Raw genomic sequence first — 26,678 nt, forward strand, 5'->3', positions numbered from 1 at the left:
TTCAAGAGGTGGGGCACGGAGCTTATGGAAGGAGAGCTGTCTGACATCTGCAAGGAAGTTTGTGGGAGAGAGGGAAGCGGCACCCATCCAAATGTACAGTGGTACCTCGGGTTACATACGCTTCAGGTTACAGACTCTGCTAACCCGGAAATAGTACCTCGGTTTAAGAACTTTGCTTCTGGATGAAAACAGAAATCGTGCTCCGGTGGCACAGCGGCAGCGGGAGGCCCCATTAGCTAAGGTGGTGCTTCAGGTTAAGAACAGTTTCAAGTTAAGAATGGACCTCCAGAATGAATTAAGTACGTAACCAGAGGTACCACTGTATATGTAGAGTTGTAAGGGACATCCAAGGGCTATTAATGTTTGACAGACTATTGTATTTTAATATTTTGTTGGAAACCGCCCAGAGTGGCTGGGGAAACCCAGTCAGATGGGCGGGGTATAAATTATTATTATTATTATTATTATTATTATTATTATTATTATTAAGCCCAATCCCCTGCAATACAGGAATCTCAGATAAAGCTTCCGGGACAGATGGCCTCCGTATTTTTGAAAGGATACAGGGGCTAAAAAGCAGCCTTCTTTCAAAACACACCCTTCTCTAAATTTTGCAGCGCAAGGTCTCGGGCCAAACGGTAGTGTACCATGTGGATAAAGATGTATACTGTATATATATATATATTCATGACCATATAGAACATACTAAATGCATTCTGTCAGGGAGAATCCATTGCCGAGATCTGTACGTTAAGTCAAAACGAAACGTGTGATGAAAAATGCATGTTACACTCTGACACATTTCCATGAGGAAATGCGGAGGACTGAATTTAAGGCTGGAAAAAGGAAAATTGGAGAGAACGGGGATTTGGCTGCAATTCCTGCATTGCATGGGTCAGGCTGGATGACCCCTGGGGTCCCTGCCGACTGTACAATTTTCTGATGGATCCTTCCAGCCCTGTGTCAGGACAGGAGCAAGTCCCATTGGCTTCAATGGGGTTTACTCCAAAGTCAGTGTGTGTGCGACTGCAGTACTAGGCATAAGAAGTAACCCTCCTTGTTTTTCAGAGTTTATTCCCGGTGAGTATGTATAGGAGAGTCAGCATGGTGCAATGGTTTGGGTTCAACTCTGAGATCAGGGCACAGTCCTCCACTCAGCCAGGATGCTTACCATGGGCTAGTCCCTGTTTCTCAGTCTAACCTATACCTCAAAGGATGGATGTGGGGATAAAATGGGGGGGGGGGAGACCACAACAGTCTCGTGGCACCTTAAAAACCAATTTATTCCTTCATGGCTTTATTGTGTCTCTGCCACAACCTCCCTCCTTTCGCCCCACCTACAAAAGGAAGATAACTATCATATTGTATCCTACCTTACTCACTGCAGATGGTGACAGCAATCATGAAATTAAAAGGCGCCTGCTTCTTGGGAGAAAAGCAATGACAAACCTAGACAGCATCTTAAAAAGCAGAGGCATCACCTTGCCAACAAAGGTCTGTATAGTAAAAGCCATGGTTTTCCCAGTAGTGATGTATGGAAGTGAGAGCTGGACCATAAAGAAGGCTGATCGCCGAAGAATGGATGCTTTTGAATTCTGGTGCTGGAGGAGACTCTTGAGAGTCCCATGGACTGCAAGAAGATCAAACCTCTCCATTCTTAAGGAAATCAGCCCTGGGTGCTCACTGGAAGGACAGATCCTGAAGCTGAGGCTCCAAGACTTTGGCCACCTCATGAGAAGAGAAGACTCCCTGGAACAGACCCTGATGTTGGGAAAGATGGAGGGCACAAGGAGAAGGGGACGACAGAGGACGAGATGGTTGGACGGTGTTCTTGAAGCTACCAGCATGAGTTTGACCAAACTGCGGGAGGCAGTGGAAGACAGGAGTGCCTGGCGTGCTCTGGTCCAGGGGGTCACGAAGAGTCGGACACGACTAAACAACAATCCTACCTTATTGGGCTGTTGTAAACGCTTTTAAAGTGTGTTATTGTTTGTTGTCATTACGAACTAATGAATAGTAGGCCTGTTGCAGAAATACTTTTGCCCTTTTTGGTTCATGAAGCTTCATCCTGAGAGATAACAAGGCTTCTTCTAATCACTTTTATTTTAGTGCAACAATTGCAGTGATTTAAAACCAGAGGCTTGCAGCTTGCCTTCCTCAATCCCGAAGCTTTTGAAAAATGACTCAGATCTCTGGCAGTCCTGCAGCGCCCCCTGGCGGAGGCCTCCTCACATAGCAATGGTGGTGAGAGAGCAAGTGAGACCCAAGGCTGGGAAATCATAGAATCATAAGAGTTGGAAGGGGCACCCAACGGTCATCTAGTCCAACCCCCCTGCAAGGCACATTAGTAATGGGCACATGACTGGTGTATTATCTTGCGCAACTGGCAGTGGAGCCATAGGAGTGGTGCTGTTGGGGGGAACGGGACTGCCCAGTTGGCATGGTTACCCGACGGCCGTCTTGGTGGCAACTCCCTGTTTACGAAATGCGCTTCCTGGCAAAGTGCGTCTGCCTCCATTGTTCACAGCCAGCAGGAATTTAAACGGCATTATTGTTCACTCAGGCGATTGACAGCGGAAACACAATGTTGCTTGAAATATTGGTATTACTTGTCGCTGGAGTATGTAATTGCGTCCACCTTGCACGCAGAGTCGCAGGTTTGATCCAGGTAAGGCTGGGAGCAAGCCCTGCTACTTGAAACCCCGGAAACATAAAAGGAAGGACTTTTCCATGAGGCACATATTTAAAAACTATGGAACTGGCTCCCAGAGGAGGCAGCGACAGCCAGCAACCTAGGCTGGCTATAAAAGACACTTAGACAAATTCATGGAGAGCTACTGACGGTTACTAGCCATGACACCAGTTGAGACCTTACCTGTCTCGCCAGAGTGGTGCATGCTCTGGTTATCTCCCGCTTGGACTACTGCAATGCGCTCTACATGGGGTGACATTTGAAGGTGACTCAGAAACTACAACTAATCCAGAATGCGGCAGCTAGACTGGTGACTGGGAGCGGCTGCCAAAGCCACATAACACCAGACTTGAAAGACCTACATTGGCTCCTAGTACGTTTCTGAGCACAATTCAGAATGTTGGTACTGACCTTTAAAGCCCTAACAGATCTCAGCCCAGTATACCTGAAGGAGCGTCTCCACCCCCATCGTTCTGCCCGGACACTGAGGTCCAGCGCCGAGGGCCTTCTGGTGGTTCCCTCACTGTGAGGAGTGAAGCTACAGGGAACCAGGCAGAGGGCCTTCTCGGTAGTGGCGCCTGCCCTGTGGAACGCCCTCCCATCAGATGTCGAAGAGATAAATAACTATATGACATTTAGAAGACATCTGAAGGCAGCCCTGTTTAGGGAAGCTTTAAATGTGTACTGTTTTATTATGTTTTTATTTATGTTGGAAGCTGCCCAGTGACTGGGGCAACCCAGTCAGATGGGTGGGGTACAATTATGATTATTATTAATAATAATAATTTCCCTACCACCCCATGTGCTTCCCTTCTGCTCCCTCTTTCCCAAGTTGTGTCGTTTTCTTCAAGCAGGGTGTGGGGGAGCTCTGGCCCTCCGGATGTTGCAGCTCCCATCAGCCCTAGCAAATGTGGCCAATGGCAGGGGCTGATGGAAGTTGTAGTTCAACAATGTTCTTGGACTCCAGCTCCCATCAGCCCCCAGCCAGCATGGCCGATGCTTCAGGGCTGATTAGAATTGTAGTCCTGCAACACCTAGAGCAGGCTTCCTCAAACTCGGCCCTCCAGATGTTTTCAGATTACAGTTCCCATCATCCCTGACCACTGGTCCTGCTAGCTAGGGATGATGGGAGCTGTAGTCCGCAAACAGCTGGAGACCCAATTTGGGGGACCCTGACCTAGAGGACTGAAGGTCCCCCATCTCTGTCCTAGACACATGTCCCAACCAATCAGGGATCACGTACCAAATGCACTTACAGGTTTGGGGGTCAGTCCTTTGCCCTTGAGATATTGTTGAACTCCCATCAGCCCCAGGCGGCATGGCCGAGATGAACAGGCATGGGAAAGCCCAGCCATATGGGCAGAGTACAAATAATAAATTATTATTGTTGTTGTTGTTGTTGTTTTTGACACAGCAACATCTGGAGGGGCAAAGCTTCCCCACACCTGTTCTGGAATGCAAGCACATTGGGGCGGAGACTTCTCCCCCGCCATCCTTATCTGAAATAACAAGCTCAGAAGAGGACGGGGTCTTGTTTGTTTTTAAAAAAGGAAATGTTTTATTGGCCGTTCCGATTGCGCTGAGAATGGTCCTCCGCTTCAATTCCTCTTCCTGCCTTTACTGACCGTCTTGGCAACCACGGGCACCGGCGTAGTCGACTGGTACAGCGTGGAGGAGATCTTGTTGATGTAGTACAGGGCGATCATCGAGAAGATGAAACTGGGAAGAGAAGCCAGAGGGATAAGTGGGTTGCAAGGAAGACTCGATCGCAGGGAAGGGCTCAAGGCTAGACCATCTGCTTTGCAAAGGAGGACCAGGGGGTGTGGCTTGTGAGGAAGGGGCGTGGCCTGCAGAGAGCACCCCAAAGGACCTCTTCCCTTTCCATAGCTCGGCTCCCTAGTCCCGCGGTGGGGAATCTTTTCCCCCTCGAGGGCCACATTCCCTTCTGAGCAATTTCCCCGGGGGCCACGTGCAAGAGTGGGTGTGCCGGCAAATGCACATCTTTGCCGTTGCGTGGTGGGCTAGCTCACACACAGACCGACTTGACCCCCACAGCAAGGTTTGCACCTCTGATGATCAGCCCCTGCTTCCGCCAGAGGAGAGGCGATGTTGCTAAACCAGAGCTATGAGAATCTGCAGAGCTTGTTGGACTCCAACTCCCATCAGCCCCCAAGCAGCATGGCCAACAGCCAGGGAGGGGTCCAACCTTTTCCGAGGGAAGAGCTGCTTGTCTGCAGATGTGTAACAATGTCTTTGAAAGGGCCATGGCTCAGTGGCAGAACATCTGCCTTGCATGCAGAAGGTGCTGGGTTCAATCCCTGACATCTCCAGGTAATATTAATAATAATAATAAATTTTATTTATATCCTGCCCTCCCCAGCCGAAGCCGGGCTCAGGGCGGCTAACAACAATAAAATAATACAACATTCTAAAATCATTTCATTAAAATTAATTCAACTCAAATTGATGGCAACCATTAGGCTAAAGTTCTGTGAAGATTGCCAAAGGAGGGAGTCAGACTGTGCCTTGGCCAAAGGCCTGGTGGAACAGCTCTGTCTTGCAGGCCCTGCGGAAAGATGTCAAGTCCCGCAGGGCCCTAGTCTCTTGTGGCAGACGGTTCCACCAGATTGGAGCCACAGCCGAAAAAGCCCTGGCTCTAGTTGAGGCCAGCCTAACCTCTCTGTGGCCTGGGGCCTTCAGGATGTTTTTGTTTGCAGACCGTAAGTTCCTCTGTGGGACATACCAGGAGAGGCGGTCCCATAGGTACGAGGGTCCTAGGCCGTATAGGGCTTTAAAGGTTAAAACCAGGTAGGGCTGGGAACGCCCCCTGCCTGAAACCCTGGAGAGCAGCTGCCAGTCAGTGCAGACAACACTGAGCGTGACGGAGAATCGGCTCACTCAACGTCAGACGGCTCCTTATTTAAACCAGCCCTTGCTCCAGAACCTTGAGGACTAGAATCTTGCTTTATTTTTAGGGGAGAGGACTCAGATCAGCAACAGAGCAGAAGGACTCCCGGTTCAGTCCCTGGCAGCCTTTGCATGAGCTGCTGCCAGTCAGTGTGGACAATGCTGAGCTAGACCAGAGGTCTGATTCAGTATAAGGCAGCTTCCGACATTCCTGTTTCAACCGGCCGTGTTTTGGGGGCCTTCCTGCTTGCTCTGCTCATTGTGGGGGCTTCAATTCCTGATCTGGCCCTGACAGCAGCTTCAGATGTGATGCAAGCTGGATTTCCTCAATCCGGATCTGTTACGACCTGTGTGTGTGTGTTGGGACACAATCCCCCGTTCTTACCAGGTGGTGACGCAGACCCGATGAATCAGCCCTGAAGCAAACAGTGCCAGTAGCAGGCAGGTAATAACTGCGGAGGAAAAGGAGGTGCATTTTGGCAAGGGGGAAAAAAAGGACGAGAAATTATTATTTTGTAAACAACCCCCGCCCTAACCCCTCCCCCAAAACCCTCCCCGTATCAGCCAACCACCAGCTGCTACATATAAGCCAGCCGATTTCTCAGCCCCCCACCTCTCTGAAAAGAAAATGATCACCCTAAATCCGTTCAGCTTACTTTCAGGGAAGATCTTAGCTTGGAATCCTTTGCCGAAAATCAAATTTTCAAGGTTGTTGAAGGCCTGGGTTTCAAGTCAAGGAAAACATCTGCTGACATGTCAGGGAAGTAAGAAGCCCCCCCCCCTTGCAGATGTACAGATACTCTCCCCTCTGTTGCTACATAAAGATTGTCACTCACTGCTTGGTCATTGGAAAGAAGAGAGATTGAGGTGGAAGGTCAGAAATGTGTAAGCTTTCCAAGTTCTCCAGAAAGCATCTTCAGGCTAAACAGAGGGGAAACGTCACAAATGTGTAAGCTTTCAAGTTCCCCAGAAAGCTTCTTCGTGCTAAATGGACAAGATCTGGGGGTCTACAATCTTTACGTACCCAAAGTAGAACCATTCACTCAGAAGCACAGGCCAGGGGAAAAATGTTGTGAACCTACCTGAGATCTGCGGACAAAGGGTGGTACAGTGTACAAATTTAAGAAATAATAATAATTCCCAGTTTGCTTGCGAGATGGCAGGTGCCACATAACATGCGCTCCACACTTGTAAAAACCGATCTTTGCGTGTTGGAAGTCCCTGCCTTTTGACACTAGGCAAGCCCCTTTGCTGTGCTCTTTTCGGCACCCACCAAAAAGATTTTGCTTCAGCAAGACTATCTAGATGTGTTGAAAGTCGTCTAGCGTTTTAAACTGGTTTTTAGCTTATTGGTTTTAATTACTTTTCTGAACTTTTCTGAACATTACACTTGTTTAAAAAAGGGCTATCTAAGGTATCTGTTGGCGATGCAATAGGGATAATGCTACACATGACCTGGAAAAACTGTCTGCGGACAAACGCTGGCTCCCTCGGCCAATAAAGTGAGATAAGCACCACAACCCCAGAGTCGTTTACGAATGGACTTAACTGTCAGGGGTCCTTTAAAGGTAAAGGTAAAGGGACCCCTAACCATTAGGTCCAGTCGTGGCCAACTCTGGGGTTGCGGCGCTCATCTCGCTTTACTGGCCGAGGAAGCTGGCTTACAGCTTCCGGGCCATGTGCCCAGCATGACTAAGCCACTTCTGGCGAACCAGAGCAGCGCACAGAAACGGCGTTTACCTTCCCACTGGAGCGGTACCTATTTATCTACTTGCACTTTGACGTGCTTTCGAACTGATAGGTTGGCAGGAGCAGGGACCGAGCAACGGGAGCTCAGCCCGTCGCGGGGATTCGAACCGCCAACCTTCTGATCGGCAAGTCCTAGGCTCTGTGGTTTAACCCACAGCGCCACCTTTACCTTTATCTCTTTAACGAGTTTAGTAAAAAACAAAGCCAACCCTCCCAACTTCTCTAGAAAGCTGATTCAAGCGGGAGTTAATGGTTTGGGGGGAATTGAAAGCATGTGGTTACACGTTTCTGATGTCATTTCATGTGATTCCCTCTATTTCCAAAGTTCAGGTGGTTAGTGACAACCCTTTTACGTAGTCCAAGTCAAACCACCTACACGGAAGAGGAAGGGATCAGCAGGCCTGAGGGAACTCTGAGGTTTGTGTGTGCTCAGCGACCACAGATGACTGGCTTACTGTTGGGGGGGAAATGGAAAACTGGGTGGGAGGGGGAGCGCAATGGAGTATTACAGAGAAGGGCACGGCTGGCTGGCTCCCTAAACAAAAGCACCCTCTACTGCAATATTTTGTTGCAGAACATCTCGGCCCCAAAAAGGGTATTGTCCCAACGTTACTTGCAAGGGATTATTTCTATTTCTCCAATTGTAAAGCAATCTGTAAAATATATTGCTTGTAGCTGGAGCGTTTTGATCACAGGTTATTGAAAACAATGAACGCTGTAAATGAAAAATTAGTATTATTTATTATAATAATTAGGAAGCTTTTAATGCTTGATGGTTTATTATGCTTTTGTATCTGTTGGAAGCCACCCAGAGTGGCTGGGGCAATCCAGTCAGTTGGGCGTGGTACAAATAATAACATTATTATTTTTATTACAGTGGAACCTTGGTTGTTGAACTTAATCCGTCCTGGAAGACTGTTTGAATTCCGAAACGTTCGACAACTGAGGCACAAAGGGAGAATGTCAATTTCAATGGTGAAAATTGAAAAACACACAGCAGAAGTTTGTTCGGCTTCCGAAGCGCGTTCGAAAACTGAAGCCTTTACTTTCGGGTTTCCGGCATTCGGGTTCTGAAACGTTCATCAACGAAGACATTTGAGAACTGAGGTTCCACTGTACAGTGGTACCTCTGATTACGAACTTAATTCGTTCTGGAGGTCCGTTCTTAACCTGAGGTACCACTCTAGCTAATGGGGCCTCCTGCTGTCGCTGCCACTCAATTTCTGTTCTCATCCTGAGGTAAAGTTCTTAACATGAGGTTCTACTTCCGGGTTAGCAGAGTCTGTAATCTGAAGTGTTTGTAACCCAAGGTGTTTGTAACCCGAGGTACCACTGTATTATTATTGTTACTATTATTATCAGGGGTTTTTCCACTGAAATTCAGTTCCGGCACCTCTCAGGTGGGCACCGTTGCCATTCTAAGAGAACAACGGAGGTGTTCACGCTGCATTCTGGCACCTCTTTTTCTAGAAAAATAGCACTTTGAATATTATGTTAGAAAAAGATTCTCAGTGCTATTTGTAGAATATATTGCACTTCCAAGAAATGTAACCTGAGTTTTGAAACAGCGTTCAAGCTGGCGGTGGGTGGGTGGGTCAGTTAATTTATATTTAGTATTTTAATCAATATTACTTCCGCAGCACCATTTGAGGAAATGAAACATTTAGAAAAAAATGGCAGAAGCCTCTCTTAGTTCTACCTGAAGTTGCCAGGAACCTTCTGCACCGCAAAGCAGAGGCTGAACCACTTATAACACAGGGACGTAAGAAGCTGGAGTTCAGACCACCGGCCCCTCTTAGCTCAAGAGTGCCTACACTGACTGGCAGCAAAACACCGAGGTTTCAGACAAAAACGTTCTCAGCCCTACCTGGAAATGACAGGGATGGAGCCTGGGACCTCCTGCAAAGCAGACCCTCTGCCTCCTGAGCTGCAGCCCTTTATGTGTCACCTTCCTGCTGGATCAGCTGATGCCAATGGGCGCCCCCTTTGACCCTATCCCATTCTGGCAGCCCCAGCCCAGCTGAAAATGCCCAAGCAAAATGCCGCACGTAGGAGGATACGGTAAGGGAGAAGATGAAGAGGGCAGAGCCCAGCAGACCCCCTTGGATGGTCAACCACTCGCTGGATGCCAGCTGGCGGCTGTACATTTGCATCCCGGTGAAGAGCAGGAGGCACAGGAGAGACGAAAGCACCAATGACGTACCCGTGCCGACAGCTGCGGAGAAAGAAAGAGACAAGGGTCACTCGCCTCTGCTGGCAGGAGCACGAAGGACAAGTGCCATTAATACAGTGGTGCCTCGCAAGACGAAAAGAATCCGTTCTGTGATTCTCTTCGTCTAGCGGTTTTTTCGTCTTGCGAAGCAAGCGAAGCAAGGATTAGCGGATTAGAGCTATTAGCGGCTTTTAGCAGCTTATCTGCTGATCGGATCAGCTGATAAGCGGCTTAGAAAAGGGGGGGAGGGGGAAAAACGAGCAGGAACTCGCAAGACATTTTTGTCTTGCGAAGCAAGTCCATAGGAAATTCGTTTTGCGAAGCACCTCCAAAACGGAAAACTCTTTCGTCTAGCGAGTTTTCCGTCTTGCGAGGCATTCGTCTTGCGGGGCACCACTGTATGTGAGCACAACATTTTCGGGCTGTTTTGTGCCATGAACCCCACACTTTGTGCTGCCTCCGCCCCAAACTGACTGACACAGCAAACCGGGGTCACGATTTAATACCCGAAACCCAACACTGGCCGATCAACTCCAAACCGGTGCCAGAGTTTTGTGCTAGTTTTGTGCTGTGAACCCTGTGTTTTCTGTCACCTCACCCCGCAAACTGAGTAGTTGATGCTCAAACTGGGGGCCACAGGTATAGCCCAAAACTGAACATTGTCTGATCGACTCCAAACTGGTGTCAGAGTTTTGTGCCACGAACCCCACTTTTTTTGCTGCCCCTGAAACTGAGTACAGTGGTACCTCGGGTTAAGTAATTACCATAATTTGTTCCGGAGGTCTGTTCTTAACCTGAAACTCTTCTTAACCTGAGGTACCACTTTAGCTAATGGGGCCTCCTGCTGCCGCCACGCTGCCAGAGCAAGATTTCTGTTCTCATCCTGAAGCAAAGTTCTTAACCTGAAGCACTATTTCTGGGTTAGCGGAGTCTGTAACCTGAAGCGTATGTAACCTGAAGCATATGTAACCCGAGGTAACACTGTAACTGACGCTCAAACTGGGTTTACAAGTTGACACCCAAAAATCACTCAAGGAAAGTGTCAAGCAGGGCCTGGTGAGGGTGGAGGAGCAGTGTGACACGGCCTGCGGGCACGAGATAGGGGTCTGCTGGGCCACGTTTGGCTGACAGGTCGGAGGTGCCCAGACCCTGGTCTACCCGTACCTGGACAGGTGCAGGGGACTGGAACTGGGTCCTTCTGTGTGCAAAGCAAATGGTTCACTGCTGAGCTCCAGCCTCTCCTCAGCTTAGGAAGCTGCCTTGCAACCCAGCCAGTCCATTCATCTGCTGAGCTCAGTATTGTCCGCAATGACTCACAGTGGCTCTCTGGGGTTTGAGGAAGGGGGGCTATTTGGAGATGGCGGGGACTGAACCCGGGACCAAGCCAATGCTCTGCCACTGAGGGACAGCACCTCCCAGACACAGGAAGGCGTCTTATACTGAGTCCATTTAGCTTAGTGTTGCCTACACAGGCTGGCATCTTACACAGCATCTTAAAAAGCAGAGACATCACCTTGCCGACAAAGGTCCGTATAGTTAAAGCTATGGTTTTCCCAGTAGCGATGTATGGAAGTGAGAGCTGGACCACAAAGAAGGCTGATCGCCGAAGAATGGATGCTTTTGAATTATGGTGCTGGAGGGGACTCTTGAGAGTCCCATGGACTGCAAGAAGATCAAACCGATCCATTCTGAAGGAAATCAGCCCTGAGTGCTCACTGGAAGGACAGATCCTGAAGCTGAGGTGCCAAGACTTTGGCCACCTCATGAGAAGAGAAGACTCCCTGGAAAAGACCCTGATGTTGGGAAAGATGGAGGGCACAAGGAGAAGGGGACGACAGAGGACTAGATGGTGGGACAGTGTTCTCGAAGCTACCAGCATGGGTTTGACCAAACTGCGGGAGGCAGTGGAGGACAGGAGTGCCTGGCATGCTCTGGTCCAGGGGGTCACGAAGAGTCGGACACGACTAAACGACAACAACACAGGCTGGCAGCAGCTCCCCAGGGTTTCAGACAGGGGAGGCCTCTTCCTAGCTCCACCCAGAGATGCCACTGGGGACTGAACCTTCTGCACTCAAAGCACATGCTCTGCCACCACTGCCCATGCTCTCCACCCACAAGGCGCCCTGAGCACAGGCTGGCAGCAGTGCCCACCCCTCTCCAGGCCAGGAGCATGCATGTCGCCCACCTCTCCAACCCCCATGCCACATTACCCATAATACACCGCGCAGCGCCCTCCGATGTGTCCGCTCCCGGTTTGAACCAAAGTTCCCTGGTTCTTTTCTCTCTCGCGCATGCGCCGTTCTTGCGCCTGCTTCCCTCGGCGAGAGGGAGTTCTCTCTGCCGCGCAGGCGCGGCTCTGAGCGGAGACGTGTAATTTGCGCCTCCGCGCAAGCGCGCCGCACTCCCCGCCGCCTGAGAGGGGCGGAGAAGCGTGCGTCGCGCCACGTTCCCCGCCTAGCGGCCGGCGGCGCCCATGGCAGGCTTTGCTGCGTTTCATTTCCTCCGACTGGCCGCTAGGGGGAGCACACGCGCATTCAGCGAACAAAGGACCAGAGCCGGAGAACGTTGGCAGGCCCGGGAAGTCACGGGTTCGAGTCTTGCCTCCGCATTTGTAGGCCTGGTCACTTGAATGAATACTGCAGTTTAACGAGAATGACACGACGACGATGGTAATAAAGTGTACAGCTACTTGAAACCTTGCACCTTCCGATTGAGAAGCTAAGGGAATGCACTCTGCCTATGGTCAGATGCACCCTTGCCCATGCAAAGCCCGGCCCGTGACACTGTGGAAAGCAGGAGCAAAGCCTTTCAACAAATGACCACACCCTGGGATGGCATGTGGCGACTGGAAGCTCCCCATCAACCTTCTGCCCCCCGCTCCCCTTGGCAGCTCCTCCTCCTCCCTAAAGCGCTCTGCATGTGGGATCTGCTGCACCAGCAATAAAATAATGATTATTAATAACCCAGCACACTCACACGCGCCCTCCATCACTTCAAAGCGCGGGGGGGGGGGGGCGGCGAGAGGGAGGCAGGGCGCCCGGAGCCGAGCCTCTCCGGAGGAGCATGCGCGTTGCTGGCTCTCCTCCTCCCTCCCCGACCGCTCGCCCGGGCTCTCGGCCGCAATAGACCGAGGCGTTTGCGAAGCGCTGCCGGGGCGGCGCGGGGGTGCGGAGGCCGGAAGCCCCCCGTCCCCCCCGGGAGTCATGGCCGAGGGCGAGGACCTCCACTCCTTCACGTCGATCATGGATGCCCTCGTCCGGATCAGCGTGAGAACCGGGGTGGGGGGAGGGAAAGAGGGTGGGCAACGCAAGGGGTAGAAAAACGGGGGGGGGACGAGAGAAAACGGGTGTGGGGAGGAAACACCCCAATCTAGTGCAGCCGATGTGGGGGTGACTGTCTGTATGCCATGAGAAGGGATGCTTTGCGGGAGGGGGGTGTGAGGAAGAGAGATCTAGTACGGGCATCCCATTGTCTCCCGAGTGCGTCGGCATGATGAGGGATCCATGTTGCTGCCACTGGGATCAAAAGAGCCGCCCCCCCGCAAAAAAACCCTGGAAATCACCCCCCCCCAAATAAAATAGGTGCTCCCCCTCCCCTGCTGACAACTAGCCTAGACGCTCCCATTCCCTCCCCCCACCCCACAAGCTCCATCAGTTTTTCCCCGGACTCCCTTCAGGGCTAAGTGAAGGATGCTGTGAGCATCCGAGCACATCCCTCCGTCGCCATGGCAACCTCCTCCCAGGGCTGGCTGCCAGGGCCTGCCTGGTCCAGCGTCTGCCTCCGCTGTGGCTCTCTCCCTCCCTCCCTCCCCGCCCTTCTCCATCCATCCATCCCCTCCCCTCTCCTCCTGCTTTGTGTGTGTGTATGTGTGTGTGTGTGTGTGTGTCCCTTCTCGCTTGCCAAGAGAGATGGCATCCAGGCGGGCGCTGGGCAAGGTGAGTGCCCGTCCCTTGGGGATGGATGGATGGATGGCAGGGGAGGGAAATGCCTTTGGGGCCCCGTGGCGGCAGATCTCTAGGTGGGGAAGCCTTGGCTGGGAAACTGCAAGATGAATGGTTTTCTGGCAAAAGATCAGATGCTGGGGTTTCTTTCCTGTTTTTTGACCACCTTCTTCCTCGGGTGCCTTGAATTGCTGGGCAGCCGGAGCGGAAGGGAATGCAGCTTTGGGGCAGGGGGTGCCACCAGGGCGGTAGAGTCCCCCTCCACCCCACTCCCTGGCCAAAGGACAAGAGTGCCCTTGAATGGGACGCAGCAGAGACTGGGCTGGCTGCCAAACTGCCTGTAAGAACTGGGAGGCGGGGTCTCTCTCTCCCTAACCCCCGCCCCCCACCAGCCCAGCGGTGGGGAAAGTAGGCTGGCCCTGCCTTTGAGTGGGGAATCTGGGTGGGTGGGCGTGAGCTGACGCTGATTTGGACCATCACACTGTCTTGCTCCATACTGCCTACACTGACTGACAGCTGCTCTCCAGGGTTTCAGACACAGCCCTTCCTGGAGATGCCGGGAATTGAAACCTGGGATTTTCAAAGCAGATGATGCTCTGCACACCCCCCCAGCTATGGAGCCCACCCTACAAATAAAGGAAGACCCCACTCCTCCTGTTTGTAGAGAAAGGCCTGATTTAAATAGGAGCAGAGGAAGCTGCCTTATACTGAATCAGACCATTGGTGTATCCAGCTCAGCATTGTCGACACTGACTGGCAGCTGCCCTCTGGAGTTTCAGGCAGGGGACATTCCCAGCCCTGCCTGGAGTTGTGAGGGATTGAACCCAGGACCTCCTGCATGCAAGGCGCTATGGCCCTTGCACATCTAGTTTATTGACCTTTGGGAAATCTCTTTGTCCGCAGAAATGAGTGCTGTTTCTCTCGCTAATGGTCATGTCTCTGCATATTGTAAGAACATAAATAAATTCCTGATGGATTTTTTTTTGGTTGGGGGGGAATTAAAGAAGGTCCATACCTCAGTAGCTAAGTACAATGCCCTGCATTCAGAAGGTTCCAGGTTCAATCCCTAGAAACTCTAGGAATCTTATTTTATGTCTGTGTGAATATATATATTTTTAAAAATAAATCATGCTTCTATTATTTATATCACCCCTACCTCACAGTATCACCACCCTTAGAAAAGACTTCACCAATGCTAGGGTTGCCATATTTCAAAAAGTAAAAACCAGGACACCCCAAAAGTTCTTGAGCTTTCTTTTAGGAAGACCCCAAAGTTGTTGAGCTTTCTTCTTTTTACAAAAACACTGAAAGACCACGATTGACTTGCCTACAATCCAGGACAAAGCGCTGCATTTCCCGGTAATGTCTGGATAAATCCGGATAGATGGCAGGCCTAACCATTGCAGTGTTGCTATTAACTACTACCCTATAACTAAGGACGCAGTCTTGCTTCCACTTACCAGTGAGTAAGCCCCCTTGAATTTAGTGGGCCTTACATCTGAGTAGACATAGGCCACATCCACAGCCTACATTTAAAGCACTATGAAGCCTCTTTAAACAGTCATGGCTTCCCCCAGAGAATTCTGGGAGCTGGAGTTTGTTAAGGATGCTGAGAGTAGTTAGGAGACCTCAATTCCCTTCACAGAGTTACAATTCCCAGAGTTCCCTGGGAAGAGGGATTGATTGTTAAACTGCTCTGGTTTTTCAGCAATTTATTCATATTACAGTGTAAATCACTGGGTGATCAAATAAATAGCAGGTAAGATCCTTAGCTTGACCTAGGATCTTAGCATTGCCAAGGAAGACTGGGAATCTTCCCTGGAGAGCTGCTGCCAGTCAGTGCAGGGAGTGCTGAGCTCGTTGGACCAGTGGTGTGACTCTGTATAAGGCACCTTATTTTGTAACATAATCTAGAGTGGGAGTGAAGGAGCTGTATGTAGTCTCAAAGCTTGGCTCATACTGTACTCATGTTTCTGTCACTTCCCCCTTTCATGACATATGCAATCTTGCTGGGGTGCCTGAAGAGTGAGACCGGCCCTCTGTACATGCTTAGGGGGTTCCACGGTCAGAGGCAGTAACGTTTTTGAATCCCATTTTCTACAAACACAGGCAAGGAGCGTGCTTTTGGGTTCGAATCCTTCTTGAGGCATCTGGTCGGCTGTTGTGACTCAAGAAGGATTCGAACCCAAATCCTAGTACATGCTGGACTAGATGGGTCACTGGTCAGGTCTTCTTGTTATTTTCTGAGGACAAACACTGCAGTGTAATGGTTGAAGGAAAACTGAACTGCACAACGTTCCCAGGTCCGCAAGTTCCCTGATGCACATTTCTGTGCCTCAACTCCTGCAGCGCCATCTGCAAAATGGGGATATTAAACAGTGTTCTGGTTTACAAGGTGGTTGGGGGAGGGTTTAAATGAGGCCTTTGAACACACGTGAAGCAGGACAGCTAAGCATTATTAGTGAGGTAGCATGGAGCAGTGGTTAGAGGGGTTGGCAACCTTTTCAGGCATGTGGTCACGTTTGCATTTTTGAGGGAACATCACGGGCGTCGCCTCCCTTCCTGGTCTGTTGTCCCCCAAATCTCCTCCCTGCTGGATCCGCCAAGAGACAGAAAATGCAGCCATTTTGAAGGGATCCGGGTAAAAGTCGGAAGCGGTAAATTAAGCACATGGAAAGCACATAGAGCTGAGAGAGGAAGTGGGAAGGAGTGCCACTCTTGCAACTTCCTCCTTCATCTCTATGCTCTTTTGAAGGAGGGTGTGTGTGTGTGTGTGTGTGTGTGTGTGTGTGTGTGTGGTCAGAAGCCTTGCGGGCACCAAGAAAAGAGCTTCATTGCACCCGTGGGCAGGATGTGGGCAAATTTTTGAGTCACATTCAACCCCCAAAGCTTTAATGGATGCACTTAGGCCAGTCATTTGCTTTCTGCTTTGCCTATCCCACAGGGTCGTCGTGAGGGTGCAAATGAGACCCACCCTATACATGACAGCAAATGCAGAATACTTACTACTATTACAAATATAATATATTAATACTTATAATATACAGATGGGATATGCCACAAAATTTGCCGTTTTTGTTCAGGATCCCAGCCAGCCAGAGCAGCTCCATTCCATTCCCTCTCTCAGATTTTTGTTCCCTTCCCCGTTCTTCGCAACAGTTAGTTGGCACAGTGAATATGCTCAGTCCTTGCGCGGTTGTATTCCCTGCCCCCCAGCCCCCAGCTAGGGTTCCCCCCCCTTCTCACTAAACTTTTTTTGGTTTGGGTACATTTACAAACCTTGTGTGTGGGTGATGCTATTTTAACGACTTCAGGCTTCATAGCCTGAAGAGATGAATATAAATCTCAAGGCAGAGTCTGTATTTTTTGGGTTGGGGGGGGCGGCAGCAGGGTGCGTGGGGGGGTATAATTGCAGCTAGCAACCAGGATCCTTTCCCTTAGCCGCTGCAGGGAAACGCTTCCCTCCCCTGCACGTTGGCCATGGAATAAAACATGTTGCAAAGGATTCTGGGAAGTGCTCTAAGGCGCACCGTTGGTCTGTTCTTCCTATGGGCAGCACAATAATAATAATAATAATTTATTATTTGTACCCTGGCCTTCTGGCTGGGCTTCCCCAGCCACTCTGGGCGGCTTCCAGCAAAGATTAAAAATACATTAAAATGTCACACATTAAAAACTTCCCTGAGCAGGTCTGCCTTCAGATGTCTTCTAAATGTCTGGTAGTTGTTTATCTCTTTGACATCTGGTGGGAGGGCGTTCCACAGGGCGGGCGCCACCACCGACAAGGCCCTGTGCCTGGTTCCCTGTAGCACAACTCTGCCTTGTGATTGGCCAGGGAGAGGTGAGACTACAACCCCTGCTCCAGATTGCAAGGGGAGGTCGCGAGCGGTGGGCAAACTCTTTGAGAGTGTCGAAGAGGAGGAAGCCGCTATCGTTATTATTTTAAATTATTATTTTTAATTATTCATTATTTTGCCCTGTATTTCCCCGCCCCCCATCCTTCCTTTAAGCCAGTGGTTCCCAAACTTTTTCATTTATGCCTTGGTTACATAAACACATACTCAGCGCCCCCTACAAAAAGCACTGTTCAGAGCAGTCAGGATAGCTCAGCTGGTAGAGCATGAGACTCTTAATCTCATGGTTGTGGGTTCCAGCCTCCTGCAGCTTCCTACATTGCAGGGGGTTGGGCTAGATGACCCCTGTGGCCCCTTCCAACTCTACAATTCTGCAATTCTTTTAATAGTGGTTTGCATAGCTGTCAACTTTTCCCTTTTCTTGCGAGAAATTCTATTCGGAATAAGGGAATTTCCCTTAAAAAAAGGGAAACATTGACAGTTATGGCGGTTTGCATGACGACCCACTAAGGAAGATAGTAATATGATAAAATTCAGAACAGGAACAAAAAGGGTGTGTGCGTGAACTTAACAGTGCTCAATTTATTCTTTTGGTTGCTATTTCATCAGCGTTGTTAATTCTGGTTTAATAGATTCTAAATGCCCTATTGGTTCGTTAATCGTGTAAGACGACTTTTGCTTTCATTGTGATGCTCAGCTTGTTTTTGTAGTTGTTGCTTTACTAAGGGTGTTTTATAGGTTGCAACAGTTAGGCTGATGATTTGTTAATTGTTCTGTGGGATTTATGTTGCATTTGTGGTGTTGTGTTATTGCTATTCACTGTTTGTAAGCCGCTTTGGGATTCATTCGAACGAAAAGCGGCGCAGGCAGTAAATCAGATCAAAACAAAATTAATTGAACATGCATTCAAAACCCAATTAAAACTATTCAGCCTTAAGTAATTGAACAAAATTGATCCAGCGATACCAGCTTTTGAAAGTCTGGTAGTCATTTACACCCTCAGCACCCCTTGTTGTTGTCCCCATACCTCTTAGGTCCCTTCTGTGGGGGGTTATAATACAGGTGTTGAGTTAGAACCAGCCTCTATTTGCAGGAATCATGGTTTTGTTCTCTTGAAACCTGTTTTCCTTTCCCCTCCTTCCTTGTCCTTCCAGACCAGCATGAAGAACATGGAGAGGGAGCTGTTGTGCCCGGTGTGCAAGGAGATGTACAAGCAGCCCCTGGTGCTTCCTTGCATGCACAATGTCTGCCACATCTGCGCCACTGAGGTCCTGCTGCAGCAAGGCTACGTCTGTCCGGACCCCACCTCCGAGCCCACCTCGCCGGCCTCCACGCCAGCCACACGGAGCCCTCGCCTGGGCCGCCGGGTCATCCCCAAGCCAGAGCGCCTGGACCGACTCCTTAAGTCAGGTGGGGAGGAGGGCGGTGTGGCGGTGCCCTCTGCTGGTGGGCAGGCAGACATGTAGGGCGAGGGCACCCCCTCCTGGTGGAAGATGGGATGCGGGTGGCGCTGTGGTCCGAACCACTTAGCCTCTTGGGCTTGCCAATCCAAAGGTTGTGGTTCGAATCCCCGTGACGGAGTGAGCTCCCGTTTGCTCTGTCCCAGCTCCTGCCAACCTAGCAGTTTGAAAGCACACCAGTGCAAGTAGATAAACAGGTACCACTCTGGTGGGAAGGTAAATGGCGTTTCTGTATGCTCTGGCTTCCATCACAGTGTCCTGTTGTGCCAGAAGCGGTTCAGTTATGCTGGCCACATGAGCTGGAAAGCTGTCTGCGGACAAACGCCGCCTCCCTCGGCCTGAAAGCGAGATGAGCACTGCAACCCCATAGTCGCCTTTGACTGGACGTAACTGTCCAGGAGTCCCTTACCTTTAACTTTACCTGGTTGAAGGTAAAAGCGGTTGGGCCGTAGGAATGTTTGCAGTTCGTGCTGCAAGCACAAAAGGGCAGGTCCTTGCCACGAGGATATTACAAATTAAAATTTGGCACCGGGGAAACAGGGTGGGGGGAAAGTGGGAAGAGGGGCTTTGGGTTATCAGCAAGATCTGAAGGGCCCACAAGTTCCCCGCACCTGCTTACATGCCACGGCCAGACGAGGAAAGTCCAGGGAAAGGATTTCACTATTGTCAAAAGAAAAGGGATGTTCATCAGTCTTACGTCTCTCAGCTACTCCTGGGCGTTCACACGATGAGGCTGTTGCCGCAACAGAGAGGCCCCGTCCCTAACTTTGGCTTGTGTATCTCCTCCATCTGAGCTGAACGCAAGCAGGCGAAGACTACGCCTGCTTTTAGCCTTCTGATCCTCCCACTTCAGTCCTCTTCTGATCCTGGGAGACAGTGGAGTAGGAGAGATGAGGCAGGAGAGGAGGTGTGGAAGCCTGTGACTCTCCACCAGCCTGACCCATCTCTCTCTCCTCCTGCACTTGTTCTTCACCCTCCAATCCTGCAGCTTCTCCTGCCTCTGCCTCTCGCTTCCTAGCTGTTACAGGCTCCCCCAGATCACTGGTCCCTTTTCCCAACCCCACTTCTCCCAGTGGCCGCTCATCAGTATCCAGCCACCGCTCCTCAGCGTCCAAGCCAGTTCCTGACCGCATTTCATATGTGATCCCTGATTGGCTGGGAGACGTGTCAAGGACAGGAGTGGGGAACCTGTGACCCTCCAGATGTCGATGGACTGCAGTCTCCATCACCTCTGACTGTGGGCCATGCTGTAGCCTTATTGGAGTTCACTGATTGGGTCTGCGTTGCTCCCGGACAGGAGGAAGAAAGTCAAATGACACCAAGGGTTGGTTCAGAGAAAGAGTTCTTTATTTCTGCTCTCCGAAACAGCAGAAAGGCACTTGCGTGGTCAGTCCACAGCAAGTCCAAAGAAATGAGAGATTACATGCAGTATATATATCCTCCAGGCACCCTCTCCCCCCTTCCCCAGGAATCTAGCCACGTCAGCTTGTACACGCAGGCTGACATCACAGATGTTCCTGCTCTGGCACTCTTAACCATAAAAGGGTATTCCTTCCTATATTTGTGACCATAAAAGGATCTTCTTGTTCCTACTCTTATCTTGGAGCAAGAGGTCACCATCTCCAAGAACACCCTCTGGCGCTGTTCCCAGACTAGGTCTGTGCGCCTTTGTGGTCAGGATATAAGATAAGGCACAGGCGTGTCTTCCCTGTTCTACTGGTACAGTCAAGGCCATCCTTGCCGTCACAAACTGATAAAGGAGAGGGCTCTGAGCACTTGTTTATACAGCTGGGTTTTGGCTCAAGAGCTCAAGTGAAAGCATTTTAGCTAAGGAAAAATAGGGATTTTGGTGCAGTTTCAAACTGCCTGCGCAGTCAGTTTTGGGTTTGGGAAACCCATCCCTTCAATGCTTGCTGTGGTTGATGGGAGTTGGAGTCCAGCAAGACCTGGGAGGGCTTGCAAGTTCCCCACACCTGATTGGCTGGGACATGATTCTAGGACAAGGGTGGGGAACCTGTGACCCTCCGGATGTTGCCGGACTACAAATCCCATCAGCCCTGCCCATGGGCCAGTTTCCCCGAGGCTGATGGGAGTCCCTGCATCTTCCGGGGAAGCATGTGCTGTGTGCGCAACGTCACCTTGCCTCGTGTTCTGGTGTCCCTGTGCTTCCAGGTTTCGGCACGTACCCGGGGCGCAAGCGAGGCGGCCTCTTGCACCCCCAGAGCGTGCTCTTCCCCTGCCCGCTGTGCCAGAGGGATGTGGACCTGGGCGAGAGGGGCCTGGGCAGCCTCTTCCGCAACCTGACGCTGGAGAGGGTGGTGGAGCGCTACCGCCACACCATCAACGTCAGCGCCGCCATCATGTGCCAGTTCTGCAAGCCGCCGCAGCTGGAGGCCACCAAGGGCTGCACCGAGTGCAAATCCAGCTTCTGCAACGAGTGCTTTAAGCTCTACCACCCGTGGGGTACCCAGAAAGCCCAGCACGAGCCCACCCCACCCACGCTCACCTTCCGGCCCAAGGTAAGGGGCTCCCCCCCCAAGTCCTCCGAGGGCCAGGAGGGAAGACTTTGCTTTTTATTTGGAAGTGACTTGGAAACAGCAACTAATCCAGGCTGGTGCCAGGACCATATAATACCGGTCCTAAAGGATCTACATTGGCTCCCAGTACATTTCCAAACACAGTTCAAAGTGTTGGTGCTGACCTTTAAAGCCCTAAACCAGGGGTCAGCAAACTTTTTCAGCAGGGGGCCGGTCCACTGTCCCTCAGACCTTGCGGGGGAGGCGGACTATATTTTTGGGGGGGAAATGAACTAATTCCTATGCCCCACAAATAACCCAGAGATGCATTTTAAATAAAACGGCACATTCTACTCTTGTAAAAACACGCTGATTCCTGGACCGTCCGCGGGCCGGATTTAGAGGGCAATTGGGCCAGATCCGGCCCCTGGGCTTTAGTTTGCCTACCCATGCCCTAAACAGTTTGGCTCTGTATACCTGAAGGAGCGTCTCCACCCCCATCGTTCAGCCTGGACACTGAGGTCCAGCTCCGAGGGCCTTCTGGCGGTTCCCTCACTGCGAGAAGCCAAGTTACAGGGAACCAGACAGAAGGCCTTCTTGGTAGCGGCAGCTGCCCTGTGGAAAGCCCTCCCATCAGATTTCAAGGAAATAAACAACTATCTGACTTTTAAAAGACATCTGAAGGCAGCCCTGTTTAGGGAAGCCTTTTGTAACATTTTATTATGCTTTTATATATGTCAGAAGCTGCCAAGAGTAGCTAGTGCAACCCAGTCAGATGGCCAGCATATAATAATAATAATAATAATAATAATAATAATAATAATAATAATAATAATAATATCCCAACATTTCCTCCAGGGTGGCTTCCATGGTTCTCCCTCTTCCTCAGTCAATCCCCACAACAACCCTGTGAGGTAGATTAGGCTGAGGGGCAGTGACTGGCCCAAGGCCACCCAGTGAGTTTCATGGCCAGGTCAGGATTTGAACCCCGGACTCTCCTAGGTCCTAGTCTGACACTTTAACCACTGGACCACACTGCCTGTGTGTGTGTCCCTGTTTTTGCATCAAGTTCTCCCCCACATTTCTCCCAATCCAGGGCCTTTCTCAAGAGTACGCCTTAGGAATCTTCCTTGGTCTTGTTTCTTGTTCCTGAAGGCCTTTCCCCCCCTCACATAGAGCTACTAAGGCACACTTTGTAGGGGCTTTCTAGTTCATTTGCGCCCCCTGGGTCTGAGGCTTCCTGTCTTAAAGAAACAGAAATGGATTCAAAGGGAAAGTCCTCATCCCACAAAGATTAGGAAGCCTGCGTTTGTGTCCGCGAGTGCCAGGGACTTCGAACAAAGTAAAACCGTGACTAACCTGCCTCCTTCTGTGTCCCGCACAGGGTCTGACGTGCCCAGAACACCGGGAAGAGGTGACGCATTACTGCAAGAGCTGCCAGCGCTTAGTCTGCCAGCTGTGCCGTGTTCGCCGGACGCACACGGGCCACAAGATCTCGCCCGTCGTCAGCGCCTACCAGGCCCTCAAGGTGAGGCTTTCGGTGGGATTTAAGCTGTCTCCTTCATCCCCACCTCTGTCCGCCCGCCCGGTTCTGATAAAATGGCTGAGTTGAGAAAGGAAGGTAGAGAAGTTGCTGGCCCAGAGATGGAAAGACGGAAAAGTCCCCACCAGAGAAGAACGGCAAGTTAAACCGATGGATTATGTTGAGCTGGTGAAAATGACTAGAAATATCAGACACCAGGAAGACCAAGGTTTTGGTAAAGACTGGAGGAAATTTATTTTATACCTGTAAACAGCTGAGCTCTTTAACAGGACTGAAATAACACTTGTGAGTTAACAGAGACTTACGATATAAAATATAAATGGAATAAATGGAGGACATGAAATATGCAGCAGGAAATGTTAAACATGGAACCCCTGGGAGGGTGGAGTGAGGTCCAAGTATGCGAGGGAATCTTGTGTCTGTTTTTCCTATGGTTAATTACATCTGATTGAGAACGTTAAAAAATAATTGGAAAATCAATAAGATAAAAAAGGAAGTTGCCATATAGCGAGTGAGACCAAACTGTCCATGTAGCTTAGTGTTGCCTCACTGATAAATATTGCCACAGACATTTCTGAGATCATGGTCTTTCCAACGAGTGGCTCCTGTCCAGGTTTGCTCATTGTCTTACTTTAAATGTTGTGAGGATCCAGTGCCTTTTTAAAATGTATTTTTTTTGGGGGGGGTTGTTATTGGGTTGTTGTTTTTATTTTGATTATGTATTTTGTGGTTTCATATTTTGATTTTATTCTGTGAACCGCTCTGAGACCTCCAGATATAGGGCGGGATATAAATTCAATCAGTCAGTCAGTCAGTCAGTCAGTCAGTCTGTCAATCAGTCAGTCAGTCAGTCAGTCAGTCAGTCAATCAATCAATCAATCAATCAATCAATCACCTGGTACCTTCCTGCATGTGCTGCACTGCTGACCTGCGGCCCTTCTCTTAAATATGAGAGCAAGATTCTAGTTCTCATGGTTCTGAGTTAAAGGTTTTAAGTTTTTAACAGGGTTTTAAACAGGGGCATAGGAAACTGCCTTATACTACCCACACTGACTGGCAGCCATTCTTCAGCATTTTGGGTAGCAAGTATCTCAGGTACAGTGGTGCCTCGCAAGACGAAATTAATCCGTTCTGCGAGTCTCTTCGTCTTGCGGTTTTTTCGTCTTGCGAAGCACGGCTATTAGCGGCTTAGCGGCTTTAAGAAAAAGGAAACAAACTTGCAAGAAGTCGCAAGACATTTCGTCTTGCGAAGCAAGCCCATAGGGAAATTCGTCTTGCGGAACGACTCAAAAACCGGAAAACTCTTTCGTCTTGCGCGTTTTTCGTCTTGCGAGGCATTCGTCTTGCGAGGTACCACTGTATACCTACAGAGGCCGGGAATCAAACCTCCAACCTTCGGCAAAGCAGATGCCATGTTCTGCCACTCTGCAACAGCCTCCCTCTAGGAAGCACTTAAGATTTCCATGCTTATAGGGCTGGCTTCAGTAGGGATGTCAGATGCTGCCTAATTCAGAGCCAAAGCTTTGGTCCACCTAGCTCAATATTGCCCGCACTGACTGGCAGAAGCTCTCCAGGGTTTCAGGCCTGGAGTCTTTCCCCCAGGTCTGTGTAGAGATATGTATGCTGAACCTTCTTGTAAAACAGGCTGAGGTATGGCCTTTCCATCCTAACTGTGGAATCTGGAGCAGTTTAGGTTGTAACAGACCGATGGGGTGGTTTGCACCTGTATTCCATTTCATTTTCATTTCATTCTACTTTTAATTTGTATACCACCTTTCTGTATTGCTATACCGAATACAGTTTACAGCAACAAAATATAACAACAAAGATTGCACACCTTAAAATAATCTAATCCAATACAAAAAGTCACAATAAAACAATAAAACTTTAAAATGGAACGACTTACTTCGAATAAAGCGATATTCAATCATCTATTAGCGTATAACAGTACACAGTAAAGTTAACTCCCAAAACATCAGCAAATTATAATTTAACAGAAATTCACTGTATCATGCAGACCCCCGTTTATTTCAATATCCCATTGTCTTGCTGCTTTCCCCCATTTCGCCTTTTGACATTCCCTCCGTAGTAAACATCCTGGCAATGAAACAGCCCAATATTGCCCAGCCAGTTTTCTGAGCAGGGATTCGAACCTTGGTCTTGTAGGTCCTAGTTCAGCACTCTTAACTGCTACTCTGGTTCTCCTTGGCACAAATGTACAAGTCTCTGCCGCATCTGGAGCAGCGTATTTTGGGTCTGTATCATTGGGGAACGGTGGCGTGTGTTGGCTGTGGGGCCGGGGGAGGCAGAGGAAGGAGGAGTGGGCGATTCTCAAGGGATCGGGTGGGGTGGGGGTGGCAGAATCGGGAACCCTCAGAGCTTGGTGTCAAATGTGTACCATCATGCTTTGCTGCTCACATCGCCTCTCTTTTCCTCCACCCCTTTTTCCTTGCACATCCAGGATAAACTGACCAAAAGCCTGACGTACATTCTGAGCAACCAAGACACAGTCCAGGCCCAAATCAGTGAGCTGGAAGAGACCCTGCGACTCACCGAGGTACAAACTGCTCTCACGTCCGTTTTTCTTGTTTCACATTTCCTGCTTCAGATGGAGCGGGGCTGTCTGTCATTCCAGTTCCCTCATCCCAAATATGTTTTAAAGGGTTTCAGAAAGAGAGTCTGTGGTTCTTATTCTTACCTGTCTTCAGGCGATTGTGTCAGATGGCAAGCAGATAAATAACTTTAGAAGACATCTGAAGGCAGCCCTGTACAGGGAAGTTTTTGGTGTCTGGTATTTTGCTGTGCTTTAAATGTTTTGTGGGGAGCCACGCAGAGTGGCCGGCACAACCCGGCCAAATGGGCGGTGTATGAATAATCCTCTTCTTCTTTGGCGATCCCTCGTAGCCGAGTAAGATTGTCTTCCATAAACATGGTTTTCAGAAGTGAGTCCGTAAGTGACTGTAGAGGCCAATTCTGGATCCACACTTCCTTCCACCGTGGAGACATAGGTTTCTGGGCCGTGGGGCATAGGTTTCCGGGCCAAGCGTGCCTTCCTCTTAGCACATGTCTCTCTTGCGTCCTGAGTTCGAGTGTCTTCAAAACCCACAACACCATTGGCAAAGGCTGTTCTCCAACCAGAGCACTTGCAGGCCAGTGTTTCCTAGTTGTCTGTGTTTACACTGCATTAATAATAACAACAAAATTATCACATGGGAGATGGAGCAAATTTGTTTTCTCCTGTTTGGGGTGGGTGGGTAGGGCCAAAAACCAATGGATTCAAATGACAAGAAAGGAGATTCTGACTAAACGTCAGGAAAAACTTTCTGACGGTGAGAGCTGTTTGACAGTGGATCTGACTTGTTCGGAAGGTGGCAGATTCCCATCCATCGGAGGGTTTTAAAGAGAGGCTGGATGACCATCTGTCAGGGATTCTTCAGCTGGGATTCCTGGATGATCCTTGGTCAGGGGTCAGCAAACTTACTGCGTCTTGGGCTGGTGTCTCCAGTGCCGATCACGCGGTGGACCGGAGGGCGGGGGAGCGCGTACCCGTACGCGTAAGCACATGCTATTTCTGACGCACTTCCGGGTCGGAGGAGCACTGGATATAGCTTGTGTGCATGTGCACGGGCTTCCTCCAACCCGGATGTGGACTGGAAATAACGCTTGCGCATGTGCACAAGCTATTTCTGGTGCTCCTCCAACTTGGAAGTGGGCAGCCACGCAGTGCCGCTAAGAGCGGGCGACGGGGGTCGCCACGGGCTGGATAAATGAGTCCTTCGGGCCTTATCTGGCCCGCGGCCCTTA

At 50.0% G+C, this 26,678-nt stretch overlaps 2 protein-coding genes across 5 annotated transcripts in view; one reads left to right on the forward strand and one right to left on the reverse strand.

The window, feature by feature from the left end:
* Positions 1 to 4,223: 4,223 nt before the first annotated feature.
* Positions 4,224 to 12,543, reverse strand: KRTCAP2 (keratinocyte associated protein 2). 3 transcript variants are annotated; one of them, XM_083477431.1, is made up of 5 exons: positions 9,971 to 12,543; positions 9,409 to 9,644; positions 6,256 to 6,319; positions 5,985 to 6,051; positions 4,224 to 4,411 (listed from the first exon to the last, which is right to left on the reverse strand). In XM_083477431.1, exons 2-5 carry the CDS (start codon positions 9,499 to 9,501, stop codon positions 4,291 to 4,293), a joined length of 345 nt encoding a protein of 114 aa, XP_083333557.1. In that variant the 5' UTR covers positions 9,502 to 9,644; positions 9,971 to 12,543; the 3' UTR covers positions 4,224 to 4,290. The 3 variants fall into 3 exon arrangements, with proteins under 3 accessions (XP_083333557.1, XP_083333556.1, XP_083333555.1); XM_083477430.1 differs by having other exon boundaries at positions 9,409 to 9,563; positions 11,771 to 11,928; XM_083477429.1 differs by having other exon boundaries at positions 9,409 to 9,563; positions 11,672 to 11,769.
* Positions 12,544 to 12,724: 181 nt separating this feature from the next.
* The window catches only part of TRIM46 (tripartite motif containing 46), a 28,922-nt gene continuing 14,968 nt past the window's right edge, over positions 12,725 to 26,678 (forward strand). Inside the window, exons 1-5 of one of the 2 annotated variants that reach the window (XM_083477030.1) lie at positions 12,725 to 12,826; positions 18,510 to 18,765; positions 20,988 to 21,334; positions 22,716 to 22,859; positions 25,336 to 25,431. In XM_083477030.1, coding sequence (XP_083333156.1) covers positions 12,764 to 12,826; positions 18,510 to 18,765; positions 20,988 to 21,334; positions 22,716 to 22,859; positions 25,336 to 25,431 — 906 coding nt within the window. In that variant the 5' untranslated portion in view covers positions 12,725 to 12,763. Of the gene's footprint in view, positions 12,827 to 13,306; positions 13,496 to 18,509; positions 18,766 to 20,987; positions 21,335 to 22,715; positions 22,860 to 25,335; positions 25,432 to 26,678 lie in introns of those variants that run through there. The other variant, XM_083477031.1, reaches the window with a different exon arrangement.

Source organism: Podarcis liolepis, assembly GCF_965112155.1.
Source record: "Podarcis liolepis genome assembly, chromosome: 15".
In the NCBI taxonomy this organism is placed as follows: domain Eukaryota; kingdom Metazoa; phylum Chordata; class Lepidosauria; order Squamata; family Lacertidae; genus Podarcis; species Podarcis liolepis.